The 14,569-nt window shown below is 42.3% G+C and overlaps 1 protein-coding gene across 2 annotated transcripts in view; it reads left to right on the top strand.

The window, feature by feature from the left end:
- nbeal1 (neurobeachin-like 1) overlaps window positions 1-14,569 on the top strand; it is a 43,922-nt gene that overhangs the window by 1,678 nt on the left and 27,675 nt on the right. For both annotated transcript variants that reach the window (XM_042404793.1, XM_042404794.1), the window contains 8 exons: window positions 8,161-8,252; window positions 10,100-10,261; window positions 10,432-10,513; window positions 10,724-10,851; window positions 11,110-11,192; window positions 12,578-12,663; window positions 13,727-14,093; window positions 14,342-14,448. In XM_042404793.1, the coding sequence (XP_042260727.1) occupies window positions 8,161-8,252; window positions 10,100-10,261; window positions 10,432-10,513; window positions 10,724-10,851; window positions 11,110-11,192; window positions 12,578-12,663; window positions 13,727-14,093; window positions 14,342-14,448 (1,107 nt within the window). The remainder of the gene's footprint in view (window positions 1-8,160; window positions 8,253-10,099; window positions 10,262-10,431; window positions 10,514-10,723; window positions 10,852-11,109; window positions 11,193-12,577; window positions 12,664-13,726; window positions 14,094-14,341; window positions 14,449-14,569) is intronic.

The following is a 14,569-nucleotide window of genomic DNA, read 5'->3' as shown; positions in this document are numbered from 1 at the left end:
TTCTCACAGTAATCCCTCACGATAACACACACACACAGTGCACAACCCTCTCTGAAGTATTTACCTCATGAAGGCCAAGCTGTATGTTTAGGATCTGACATTGAATAATCCTCACCCCGAGAACTAACGGCATAAGGACGCACACAAGCTTGGATGCTGACAGGAATAGAATGTGTAATGCATGTATTTCCCAGCCAGTGGTGTTCAGGGTTCATAATAGAAGGATTCAGGCACACTGCTGCCTGTACACACTTATCACAGTCACTTGTGAAAATGCCAGCAATTGCTGCAAGCATACACATTGCATTTGTTCTAGCAGGAATGTGTATTTGCACTGACTAAGCATTACACTGTGAGGAAGGATGGTTTAATTTCATCCTGGCTATGAGCCAGGGTCCACAGGGCCAATATTTCTCTCTGTGTGCAGCAAAAGAGATGCTGAGAAAGAAGCATTTAAATATATATGTGTTGCGGCCTGTCTCTCTCCCCGAGCAGCTGAAATGTTAGGTATGGCCGGCGGGGTGTCTCTGCGCTATGTATGTGTTTGTGTGTTTGTGTGTGTGTGTGTGTGTGTGTGTGTGTGTGAGGGTTGCCAGGGTATGTAGTCAGCAAGGAGAACCTGCAGTCACGTGTCCTAAATCAGATGAGGAATGCTGGTGTGCGAGGGCATTCTCTTTTCCAAGCACTGAGACCCCCTGTGTCCCACTGAAGGGTTAATTGTTCTCCAACCCAGCTCCCCTTCCCAGCCTCTCGTTGTCTCACCCAGACAACCATTATCTTATCTCACTGTGCGCAGGGCAATACTGGTAGTTTGGGTTAGATATGTGAGAAAGTCAGTCATCCACCTGTTTTATGATGGATTATGATGCACTTTATGTTTTTATTTTTTACATGTTTTCTCTAGAATGAATCACACTCTGCTTTTGGTCAAGTTGCATTTTGAATTCTAGTGTGAATAGAACAATCATTGCCTTTACCTGAAGTGATAATCTTTTACTAGATACATGAATGAGTTTAATTATTACTCACAGTGATGTCATAGACTCAATAAAGTTGGCTATGAAGTGGTTATATTTTAAACTGATTGAAGTACCGTGACACTGCCATCTTGAATGACTGCTTAGGCTATTTAAAATCAAAACAGAAGAGTACAAGTGATATCTATTTCAACTAAACTATACAGTATTGTTGTCGTGTTCTTGTGCAGATTGTAGCTCCCTCATGTCCTCTGGTCCTCTGTCTGTCTAATGATTGACGAAACAGTAGAGACATCACTGCCTTTAGTGTCAGAGGTGAACACTTGCAATGCTCTCTGAGGTGGAGTCAGCGGGATGTGTATTGACAGTAGAAGCTTGTACAATACAAGCAGCCCCGGGCCGCATCGGGAGAACCAGCTCGTCCTGCTATGTCAGCCAGACATCAGCTGTCTCAACCCCCGCTGATTTCTTATCTCTTCATGTCGTATTCTTCGTCTGATGGTCAGCCAGTTCCCACTGCTGCGAAAAGGAAGGGGCGGGGATCGCGCGAATCTCGGAATTAAATGTGAAATATGACATGGTGGAAATATGTCTGACCGCGGTTAAAGCCAGCAGCGGCAGCTATCCTGTTTGGCATGATGAGGATGAGGTCAGAAATTGTTGGGCGAGCAGCTGTGGCATCAACATCAGTGTTTAGGATTCAGTGTGTTGATGGGGAGTGCTGCTGCATTCTGACCGTGTGGGAAGTAACTGTCCAAGCAACTTGATGATATTAAGAGCTTTTTGATTGATGCCGGTAACCTTTCCCATCCTTAATCACACATAATTGAGTTTTATATTCAACCATAAAGGAGACGGCTGGTGATAAGACAAAAAAAACAAAAATGCATTAGTTATTACCTCCTGAAGATGTAACTCTTTGAGAAGGGGTTGGGTAATTTCTTCAAAGAACTGGACACCGTAGTTCCAAGCAAATGTTGCTCAAACAAGTGTAAATAGTGAATTTTTGGCTGAGTGAGTATTTATGGCACCAGGATGTTGTTTAAATGGGATTTAATCAGAATAAACAACAGTGTGTGTGTTTATGGTAATGAAGGAACATGTCAGCCAGTGCAGCAGTGTGGATCATTGATGAGTTTGTCATAGTTTTTGGACAACAATGCAGCTCTATGGCACCGCGTTATAAGGATATATCAGGCTTTGCATACACACACAATACTTGTTAGTAGGATCAGTTCGTCTTTGGTTTTGTTCTTTTCATGGGATTTATTGACAATAACAAAGACTTTCACCACCTTGTTCCTTTAAGTTTACACCTTGCAGTAAAAAGGCAAGTGTCAACCACACCTGACAAACTCAGCCAATAACGTCTTGCTGTCATTTATTAACTGATGTGTTTACTTGTATTTACAGCTCATATACACATTTTTAGAATGCAGTATAATTAAACAAATATCTGTGATTGGAGGTGCTCACTTGATAACCTCAACCTCTTATCCCCTCCAAGCAGGCATGTCCCACATTTAAACCAGGCTGAGGGATTTCCTAAAATGCATGATTCAAAACAAAAGGGTAGCACCACTTCCAAACTATAAAACAAGTCTCACAGTTAAACTTTAGAGATTTCAACTGCTTGCTAATGCTTAATATTAACTTGTTGTTTTCTGAAGCTGTTAAAGGTGTGTTTACATCAGTAGCTTTTGTAAAGGTAGCTGTAAAATTTGTCGGTATTCATTGTACAGTATGTCTGTGCATGAATAGAAGTCTGATGCTGTCAAAGGGGGTTTGTAATGCATGAATTTTAACAATTATAATGAGATTCTGCAGTAGTTACAGAGGCTGACTCCAGCTCGCTTCTCAGAGTTGTAGAGAGCCGAGATGTCACAGACAACAGCTAAGGCCATTATGTAACCAGCGATCCTCTTAGCTGCCTGTCATTGGTTCGTTCCACAGCGTTGTCCCCGAGCAGACGGAGCTGCTGGTTGCCGCTGGTGTACAGCGGTAGCAACATAACGCTGCAGTGCCTCTCCTCCTCTCTCCCCAGTATATTATCCAGAAGGGCTTGTCAGAGAAAGTGGAGGGTTTAGTAGAGTTCTGACAAATGCCAGTTTCTCTCTTAAAGCCTTTGTCTGCCGCAGAAAAGCCCTTTTAATTCTCAACCACAGGGAACATGCCTCAACAGCCAGGGGCGTCATTTCACCCTTCAGTAGCTTTAAAGCTGAGTCCGGTATCTTAATTCTGGAGGAGGGATCCTCACTGCTTTTTAATTGTCCACAAACCAGCGATTTCTGGTTAGGATTCTCAGAACCTTCATTATGTCAGCCCACCGTACCCTGCCCAGTGAGACGCTGTTTGACTGGATTGGAGAAAAAGGCAGTCATTTGCATAAACCCCTGCATTTATGGGAGTCTTGATTTCATGAGAGGATTGGAGGAAGAGAAGTGAAAACGGAGAGGGAGAGAGAAAGATGAAAACTGAACAGTGGAGCTAGAGAGGATGGAGGAGGAGAAAGTGCTGTGGTTTCACATATTTACTCAAGTAGATTACTCAGGTCTTTTTCCGGCTTTGCTGCTTGTTTGCTTGTTACAGTCTAATCTGTTGTTACACATATACACAAGTGTGTGTCTGCACACCATGCCGCTCACACACTCAAACAAACTCACACACTCAGGCTTTGGTTTATGTGCTGGTATGCAAAGTTTGTTCCCTCAGGCTAGCTTTCTTTCTCACCGCTGCTTGTTTCATCCTAAGTTACCCTCTTGTTTCTCATTTTCCTCTGCGCTATGAATATCTGTGGAATAACACTGATGTCACTGACATTGTGTATCGGACATGCCTCATGTGGTTTTAACCCCTCCCACCAGCCTCTATAAATACACGCCTTTTTGTGACGTCATGGCCAGAGGAGTTGTCACTGACTGATAGGCAGTGATGTTAGGCTGTGATGATGCAGAAACAGAATAACCACAGCCGTCTTTAAAACCGACAGGGAGGGAACCTTTAAACATTGTGGTTTCAGCGACTCCATCCATGCCACTTCCACCAAACCAGGTCACCCGTCGCCACCCATACTAAACAAGCAGCCAAACGACCAGCTGGCCGGCCACGCCTGTCTGGAGGGGTGGAGCACTCCCTTAGATGCAGATTGTGCAGCAGCACTGCATCTAGCAACTCATAACAGATCAATGAAGTAATTACTTTTGCAAACGTAATAATGACATTGTAACAATGTCCTTTTTAAAATTGCAACAAAAGCTGCTGGTGTTGAGTAGCTATAGAAAATAAAGACTTATTCATCCCTTTGCCATAACAGTTTTATTAGAGCAATAAGTCTCGGTTTTATTTTATGTGTTTAAACATGGTCGGCTTTGGTATAAAGTGGTTTTACTCTACTTGTCTTTGACTTGTTTTTTCTCTGACTTTGTTTTGAAGCAGTTTGACTGTAGATTTCTCTCTTTTCATCGGTAGCTGATTTACTTCTCAATAATGGTGGCTATTTATTCCACTAACTTAAAGGCGCCCTGCAGAGTTTTCTCGTAAACAAACAAAAGTATTGTTTAAATTCAGTGTTTCTCCCCAAAATGCATTGTGTGCATGTTGAGCGCATTTCCTTCCACATAAAACATTTGCAAAGCTGATTTCAAATAAATAAATAAGTAAATATTTAAATCGTGCATTGATTACATCCGTGTTTGCTTGCTAGCAGTCTTCCTCTCAACTACCTTTGTTGGCGCGTTACCACCACTAGCCGTCAATCAATAGTGTAGATAGCATGATGCCAGTTGTGCCACTTGCGCATCCTCGTACGTCCTTGTATGAGTGCACAATGCAAACAAAACTTGGACCCACTCGTAAAAACATAGCACTAATAGTGATCAAAAACTCCACAGGATACCTTTAATGATAACAAAAGCTTTTGCTGCTGCCACAACCCTAACATGCATTGCTTCCTGTGTAGGAGAGCAAATGAGTACCTAAAAAGTAATAAATTACAGCAATGCACATCTGGTCAAATTTATGTTATTTAACATGTAGCGACCTTCATGTGTGAAATGGTTTAAAGGAACACCGCCTTAAAGTCATTAACATATCTGTTTATTATCAGTGGTAATGAAGCATCTAATGCTGGCAGCACGCTGTGTGCTGACAGGATATATGACATAGCAGAGCCTGATCTGCCATCCAAGATAAACACACATCTCATTTGTCAGACAGTGTCGCATATCTGAATGAAAGAGAGCTGTCAATGCATCCAGGCATTGATCCACCATTCCAGCCACTTTGTGGATCAATGGGGATCTCTCTTTCGAGAATGAAGCGCATTGATCTGTGTCGCTGGCGACCTTGTCAGCTTTACAGAGGTCAGCTTAAACAGATCTTTAGGAATGTGATGTAGTAGCTTGGCAAAGGGCCTAATATGATAATGGATTTACATAGGAGACGCATGTGATCCTCTCATGGGAATTGTTTTTTTTTATACAAATTGGGACACAAGATGATTGTTGCTATGGGACAAGGTGACTGTTGTCAAGTTAGGATTCCTACTTGTAAGTCTAGATCATTATGTGTGTGTGTTTGTGTGCGCCGGGCCGGTGATGAAGGCCAAGGATAAACAGAGCCATGTAGAGCAGGGTGTGTCCCTGCCTGCCACAGTCCTAACCCTCAATGGGCATCTGTGCTCCCAAGCTGCTGCCTAAAAGAGGACATTCTTTCAGACACAGACACACACATGCACGCACACACGCGCACACGCTCAGTCACTTGAGAGTGAAGCTGCCGGCTTAAATCGTCATCTCCTAATTTTCCGGCAGCAGGCATTCACGTGCTCGTATAGACTACAGAAAATGTAATCTGTGAGTTAAAGAACAGCTGAGACATTAAGCGCAAATTAATTAGTTTTTTTTCATCGTAGGCAGTGATTCATGCAGTCAAGGTAACACAGGAAAAAGAAGCACACAGGCGGCATGCCGTGTTCTCCCAACAGAACATATTATTCACACGTGGCTGTTGCTGACTCCATTCAGATGTCTCTCTCTCTCTCCCTCTTTTCCATCCTTCTCAATTCCCTGTGTATCTCTTTTCTCTCACATACACACACACACACACACACAAGCCAGCGTCGCAGGATTGTTCTGATGACCTCATAGAAATAGCAGCGAGCTGGCTTCCTGCTCCGGTTTGGCTGATTCCCACTCTGACACGCAGACAGAAGCAGTCAGCCTTTCACCCCCGCCTTCCACTCCCACTCCTGGGCCGCATGGCTCCACAATTCCTGAGAAAATTCCTTTTTTTTTTTCTTCCAGTTGTCATGTGTTTCCTTCAGTCTCAAGCTATTTAATCTGCAAATTCTTTCATATATATCTCGAAAGGAAATTGTATAAATTGGTTTGTGAATCATCTGTGGCCCTGTGTCCATGTGTCAAGCTTCCTTTTTGTCTGGAATTGGCATCATTGGATCTTTTTAGGTGTCTACCATTTGCAGGGAAGTCATAACAACGGTGATGAAAGAAAGCCTCATCGCAAATTAATCTGTCGGTCTAACACTTTGGTCCATCAGAGGATGAATCCTAATTGTTTTAACGATTTAACGAAGATTCCAGTTGCCTCAATTCATGACAGAATACCATGCTAAATGCACAATATATTAACTGGTGTTATGGTAATCTTCTCTGATCACCTCATCAGCCCTCCTTGACCTAGATTGCTCACTCACACCCACCAGATGGCCAAATTCCTTTTGACAGAAACCAACGGGGGGTGCAGGCAAGCGATTACCCCTCTATGATGAATTAATTACTCTTCCCGAGCTACATATTACCATGTGTCCTGCACTCTGCAAGTCTGCGGTGTTATGACAGCTCTACCTCTGCTGCATGTTATTGCTACAAACACTATAGTTTTTTTTTCCTCTATTTGAAGTTTTATAATCCAGAAATGTTATAATCCCCCTATCTCTCAGTTTGTTGTCTTCATGATACCCGACACTCTCTCTCCTTAAAGCTCCTGTGTGTAGAACTCTTATGTGATTATAGCGTCTTTCAACTTATTCCAATGACTTGAGGCTTTGGTTGCTGAAAAATGAAACTATGCTGTAGAAATTGCTGCAGTGTGTGTGTGTGTGTTTTGGTTATTCTCAGTGTCCCCAGGTCAGATCCGTTGGTTGTGGTGGTAGTAATTCGTAATTACTAAGATGAAAAGAAAGGGTGCAGCATAATTGGATGATTTAAAACAACTTAAAAGTTCATGTAAACCAGCTTCCCTCAGAACAATAAATATGCAAGTATTTTTTGAGTTTACATGAACACATGTCTTTATGGTCCCACTTTGCTAAGTAGTTTAGTAGTTTTTGAAATGTGGTCCCTTGTTTCTGGTTTTTCCGTGTTTGTTCCTGTGGGCTGAGGGGATTTTACACCAGGAACTTTTACTGTTACCCAGCAGCAGGCTGAGCCAGGCCAGCCTTCCTCTGTAGCCGATGTTGCCATCCCATCCTTCTCTGGGCATTGTTCCAGGAATTTAGGAAATGTCGATCAGCCGGCTGTTAGAAACCCCCCCCCTTTCAGAATGCAGCCAGGCCTGTTTTCCACTATCAACAGGTGCATGTTTAAGCTTCTGCGCCTTCAAAAAGATAAGAAACTCACACATCCACCTGAGACATTCCTGCTCCCACATGCTTGACATACTGCAATAGTAGCTACGTAAACCGCTAAACTTGTTTTTTTAGTACTGTGTTACAGTATACACAGGCATCAACATGTTCATGTCTCATTTCTTATAATCTAACATTTGTATCCTTTTGTTTTTAAACTTGCTAGTGGAAAAATGGAAGTGAAAATCTATCATTTATGTATTTTTATTTGTAAGTATTAAAGTCCTCGAGACAATTAAAACCTTTCAACCTTTCATATCCATTGTTACTAGCATCGAGAATTACAGAGAGACAAAAATGCTTGCGACCTATTGTTGTCTGGGTTTAGAAGTCACAGGGGACATATGTACAATAAATGTAATCAAATTGCAGACAAGCCCTGTCAGCTGCCTGCCATTTATGTATTATAACTGACAGCTTGAGTCAGCAAAGGCCACTAACTGTATTGTGTCCTTTTCTTTACCATCCTCTCTCTCTCTGCTTCTCCCTCTTCCATCTTTATTGCTTTCCTTCACCTCCTATCTTGACATTTCTCAGAGGGATCCAGACTACTTGAAGCTATGGCTGGAGATTTTCATCAGCTCCTATGAACGATGCCTGGATGTGGACTTCGAAAAGCCACCGTCAAGGTAACTTGTGACAAACTGCGATCACAATTTATCATTTGAAGCTCGATAATAACAAACATATTTATGCATTTAACAGTTAAAGTAACAGTAATAAAATCTATCAATGGGAACAATAAATACTAGGCCTGCAATATCAATTAATCTGATGATTATTTTCTTGATTAACCGATTAGTTGTTGCTCCATAAAAGTCAGAAAATGGTGAAAAAAGCCCAAGATATTCACATTTGAGAAGCTGGAATCAGATAATTGGAAGACTTTAAAAAAATTTAAAAAAAGACTCAGAACAATAAATCGATTATCAAAATAATTGTTGATGAATTTAAAGTAATCTTGAAGATTTTCATTTAAATAAATTCCTGTTAAGTCAATATCTATCTCCAAATGATGTAACACAATGGTGATCGATTGGCTCACTGATGAAAGCCGTTGCATTTGTAGTATCACGAACTGGATGTCGGTGGCGACATTCTCAGGAAGTGGTGCACAGTTAGTGACGTGTTTTCCATCACCCAGCAGCGGTTGGTCCGCTAGAGAGGGTAGGTGGAGCTATCGTAACAGACTGGCTCTTCAACTCACTGCCAACTGACTGATGTCACATAGGTGACACTGTTTGGATCTCTGGGAAGTGAGATCCGAAAAAAACACCTGCAATCACTGCTTATTGCCATAGGTGCCGCCAAAGAGGACGAAACAGAGATCTTCGTGATGGCTACTTTAATAGTCGGCAACTAATTGATTGATTAATCCTTGCAGTTCTACCAAAAAATGCCCAGTTCTTCACCCTCTTCTTCTGTTTACTCAAAAGAAACTGGAAATATACAATGCATCTCTTAATGTGTGCAAGAGACTTTGTCATAAGAAAATCATGATACATTTAACTGTATCTGATTTCTGCTATTTCGTCTCGCACTGTCCTGTCAGCATCCTTCCATCTATAATATATCACATACTCTGATTGCACTGGCTTCCCTATTACATTTAACAATACACCAATGCAGTTTTCTGCATTAGGTCGTCGCGAGTGGGTTCAAAACTATCCCTGCTTGTATGCGTCATCCACAGCGTGACCACACACTGTGCAGCCTGCCACTGCACAACCAAAAATAGCCCGACCACACCGGGTTCTTTTTTGCAGAGCGGTCACATTTTGTTGCAGGTGATGCTCTGATGTGTGTCAACATGTGAACATATGATGCAGGTTAACGTGAGAACCCCCGAGTGCTTAAACACACACACCTGAAAGTCTGTATCCAGTATGTTAGATCAACATCAGATGAAGCCTGAGTCAGTCACATTTCATAACAGAGGGAGGGCCATGTGAATATTGGTGGTTAAATCCCATTTGTTGAGCTTTTTATCTCTCCCTCGCTCTGTCATTTCCTTTTTCTCCTCCTCCCTTGACTTATATTTCTGCCCATCCTCTTCGGCTTACTCTCCAACTCCCTCCTTCATCCTCCTCTTCCCTCTGCCATCTCTGTGCCTTTTGTCCTCTGCCTTCTCTCCGTTTTCTTCTCTCCCCTCCTCCTTCTCTCTCTCTCTCCCTTCCTCTTCAGCTGCCACATCTGTCCTGCTTTCCCACCGACATTCACTGCGTGGGTTTGGCTGCGCTCCCTCTCTCTTGTATGAGCAGTTTTCCAAGGAATTAATGCCTGAATGCAGGCCATAACCAGGCATGTGTGTGACTGAGAGAATCAGAAAGTGAACCTGCCCTTGTCTTTAACGCAGCAATGCCTCCATGATAAACCTCAATAATGAACAGCAACAATTTTATAACCTGTGTTGAGAGATTAAACACTGGAATAGATTCTTATTCCTCTTGCGGTCGTTGTGCATCTGTGTCTCCAGGCCAGAGGAGGTTCCTCCGGTGTTGACCCTCCTCCCAGACAACATCCTGCAGGTTTTGCGCCACCAGCTGCTGCAGTGCGTCCAGAAAGCCTCCGATGGCCTGGAGCCTGAGCAGCAAAACCTGGCACTGCTGCTGCTCAAGTTCCTTATCATCATCTGCAGGTCAGGACAGCAAACATATACATATCGTATAACCACTATACAGAAGAATAGAATCCCACATTTCTCAGATATTGGCTTGTAATGTAGTAGCGCTGGTATCAAAAAGCAAGTGATAAGCTAACTGTGTGTGGGTGTGTGTGTGTGTTTGCATGATTGGATGTTTCTGAAAGGAACCTGTCCAACGTGGAGGAGATCGGCACTTGCTCTTACATCAATCACATCATCACCATGACGACACTCTATATTCAGCAGGTCTGACTCTTCTTCCCTTTGCCTTTGCTCTGATCTCTCTGTTTTTCTCTGCTCTGCAAATTATTGTCCCCAAAACATTAGCTGCACAATTTGTTTTAATTTCTTCATGAAGTAAATAAAATTAGAGTATTAAAGTAAGTAATTATGATCAGAATGAGGCCTATAGTAGCAGGTGTGAAGTGTGTCTCTGTGTGTGTGTGGTGTTTTTAGCTGAAGAGCAAGACCAAAGAGAAGGAGATGGCCGACCAGAGCCAGGCCGAGGAGTTTGTCCGTCATGCGCTGGCTTTCTGCGAGAGCCTCTACGACCCTTACCGCAACTGGAGGCATCGAACCTGCAGGTAACAACATACAGCAGCTGGCTCAGCATCACTTATATATAACATGAAACAATGAAGCTAACTTTGTCATCCACCAGCTGTAGTGGCAATTTAACATGCCTTTTTCATATAAATGCATGTATTGATGGTAAATTTTATAATCTATCATCATCCTGGCCTTTGACTAGTGTTGATGAAAGCAGGATAAAGCGTACCAGTGTGCATGCTTGTTTGTTTTCATATTTGCTTCCTAACTGTACTGTATGTGTTCCTCTCCAGAGAGCAGCTGGGTACAGTAGAGAGGAGCAGACAGAAGTACAAAGCAGCTCCGCTCACTGTTGAGTTTGTTCCCTTCTTTTACCGTAAGTCTCTCATTTTTCATTCTGGATATAAACTAAAACTACTGTATTAAAATAGTTGGATTGGTGCATAAGCATCAACTGTATATCTTGCTTTCAGTTAACCTGTCCTAAAAAAAACAAATCAGTCGCAGTGTTTACTGTGTATGGCCCATAATTTGCATCTCATTCTTCAATAGCCCCTGGGTACGGATGAGGAAGCTCCTCTCTCTTCTCTCCTCTCCTCTCCTCTCCTCTCCTCTCCTCTCCTCTCCTCTCCTCTCCTCTCCTCTCTTCCCCTCTCCTCTCCTCTCTTCCCCTCTCCTCCCTTCCCCTCCCCTCTCATCTCCTAAGAGCTCTGTGTCGTCACTCACCCTCTCTCACTGCCTCCTCTCTCATCTCTGGGTTCAGCTGAATCCACTCTTTGTGTCCTCGCTCTGTTTGCCAGGCGTTCAGATGAGCTGATAGTGAATGGTGTCTGTCAAGCCACTTCAGCGACGCTGTCGGCCATTTTGAACAAATACTCCCTTCTGTCTTGTGTCCTATGTGTGACTGCTGTGGTTTGGCACCAGAGATAACACCCAAGGCCCAACCTGAATGTGTGTGCGTGGGATTTTGATAGTAACAAGTTCAGTTGCTCTATCCATTTATTTAGCCCTTTCTCCCTGATAAGTGATAAAGGACTCTGTTCTTAATGTTTGCAAAAACACTCAAAGTGAATCAGTATTTTATACAAGACTTACTTTTTTGACCCATTAACGACATTTCAGGCAAACTTTAAAAAGTCACAAAAAAATAATTTTCACAATTTATTCCATCAATGAAAACAACTCATCATATTGAAAGAATTTGTTCATTTAATTCAGTTTTATTAATTTGGAAAACCAGCTACTAATTTGCAGATCTTACACGATTGATCAATAATATTGTCATTAGTGGATCTACTCATAGTGATCTTGTGATAGCAGAGTTTAATAGAATCGTGGCATGATTGAGATGAAGGAAACAAGACATCACGGAGCCAAGACATCACATGTCTTCTGCCCAATTGGATGTGTTGACAGATGAGTTAATGGATGACTGGAACCACCACGACCCCGAGGTTACTGGCAAGACCGCCACATGCCTGTGTGTGTTTGTGCGCTGCTGCGTGTGTGCTCACTAATGCCCTATCTTATCCACTTTGCAGATTTCATTTGGCTTTCATGAGTGTCTGTGTGTATGAAAGAGTTGGAAAAGATAAAGGTGTGTCTGTGTGCATTCATCAGTGTTTTGGTTATGGACGAAAATACAGGAACTTCAACAGTTAGCTGTTAACTGTGGTTTCCTTTTATGGTTGTATTTGCATGGCTGACATCATGGTTATAGGTTCAGCTAATGTAGTGTGTGTGTGACTGTCCTCTTTCCAGAATGCTTCCAGGAAAGTGAACACCTGAAGGAGAGTCTGAAATGCTGCCTGCTGCACCTGTTTGGAGCTATAGTAGCTGGTGATCAGGTAAGCCTCTGGACGGTCTGGAGGTCAGACAGACCTTTTAACTGGCAGGTCACAGGCTTGATCCCCTTGATCACTGCTGCGCTCTTATCTCCTCTTGTTGGCCGTGGATGTGTTTGGAGAGTGTTCCAAGATCGGATTACTTTTCATTTATTAATGAAAGCTGACCGTTTAGGCCTTCACTTTCTTGGGCCACAAGACATGAGCGTTAAAGTCTAATAATCACATAAATAAATGGTGACAAGATTAGTGGTGGCTTTTTAATATTTATTAAATTATTCTTATTATTCTTATCATTCTTCTTCTTCTTCTTCTTCTTAATAATAATAATAATAATAATAATAATAATAATAATAATAATGCATTATTACATTATTATAATTATGATATATCAAATATTAAAATATGTATCAAATATTTATTAATTTATTTAAAATAATTAATTATGTCGTAATTAATTAAACACTCACTTGTTGAATCTACAAAAAAAATGTCCTTGCATTTGTCAGAGTCCAAGGTGATATCTTCACATGTCTTTTTTTGTTTGGAATTGGGAATTTTCTTCCATAAAAATAATTAATTGATGATCAAAATAGTTGCAGATTTATTTTCTGTCGACTGACTAATCGACTAATCATTTCAGCTCTACATATATTTGTGTTTCAGGAGGAGCTGTATGGGGGCAATAAACTATTGAGTGTGAAAACTGTTGTTGAATTTGTTTTTGTTTGTTTTTTTTTTAAATTTGTGCAAGATGAGTGATTAACAAAAAAAACATGTATGACACCCCGATAGCAAGAAGCAACAGGACCAGACAATAAGCCAAGCAAAACAACAACATGAACCAAAAATAGATATATAAGTAAAATTTTGACTTAATACTAGATGCATGTGTGTAGGGGTGTGTGTGTGTGTGTGTGTGTGTTAATGTGGGTAGGTGATGAAAAATGAATGTTATCAAGTTCTCATCCAGTGAAACCAGGCGGTGTGCCTGCTTTTGAGTAACCCCTATACCTTTCATTCTATCTCTCCAACCTCCCACCCTCCATCCCTCCGTCTCCGGCAGAGGAATGCTCTGCTCGCCATCTCTCCAGCCACCATGGAGGTGTTGATGCGGGTGCTGGCTGACTGCTCCATGGGTAGTTGCTCTTCAGACGAGGGCGAGGACTGGGACAGCGAGGCCCCCGACCGTAAGGCGCTGTTGACTCTGGGCTGCCTGAGGGAGGTGGTGCAGCGCCTCCTGGCCTCCAGCTCTGACCAGCGGCAAGTGGAAATCGCCTCTGTGCTGGAAAACTACTTCAAGCTGCTCAACTCGGACCCGGCGGCTGTGGTTGCCGCCCGACAGCAGCAGCAGCAACAAGCCAAGGGCCGAGTGCCGACACTAGGCCGACACTGGGAGAGCCGATTTGTGGCGCTGCAAGTAAACATGCTAGGTAGGGTCTTCGTTTATGATAAAGGCCTCAAATTACACTTATAATGATGATATTGATGATTTTCCAAACATCTGTTCTATTATGTTGAATCAGGATTTTTCAAGCTAATGTAACTTATTCCACTTCCTGTTTTTATTTCTGTCTTTGCTTTTATTTCTCTTCTTTCTGTCTGTGTCTCTCCATCTCTGTCTCTTTGTGTTTCTGTCTCTTTGTCTGCTTCTCTGTCTATTCCTACTGCTGTCTCTCAGACACTATCAGGGACATGTTCCTGTGTTCAGACAGGCCAGTTCTACAAGCCATCTTCCTCAACAGTAATTGTTTTGAGCACCTGACACGACTGCTGCAGAACAGCAAGGTAACAGCATAGGTCTTCCTCTCTAAATATAACCTGAAAACGGCTGGTGTTTGATAATTCTGAGCAAATTTTTTCTAGCTCAGAACTGGGGCAAAATGGAACATTATTCAGAGATGCAAAC

Source organism: Thunnus maccoyii, chromosome 24, assembly GCF_910596095.1.
Source record: "Thunnus maccoyii chromosome 24, fThuMac1.1, whole genome shotgun sequence".
NCBI classification, from domain to species: domain Eukaryota; kingdom Metazoa; phylum Chordata; class Actinopteri; order Scombriformes; family Scombridae; genus Thunnus; species Thunnus maccoyii.
Note: the sequence above shows the minus strand (reverse complement) of the source record. Positions and strands in the feature narration are given on the sequence as shown.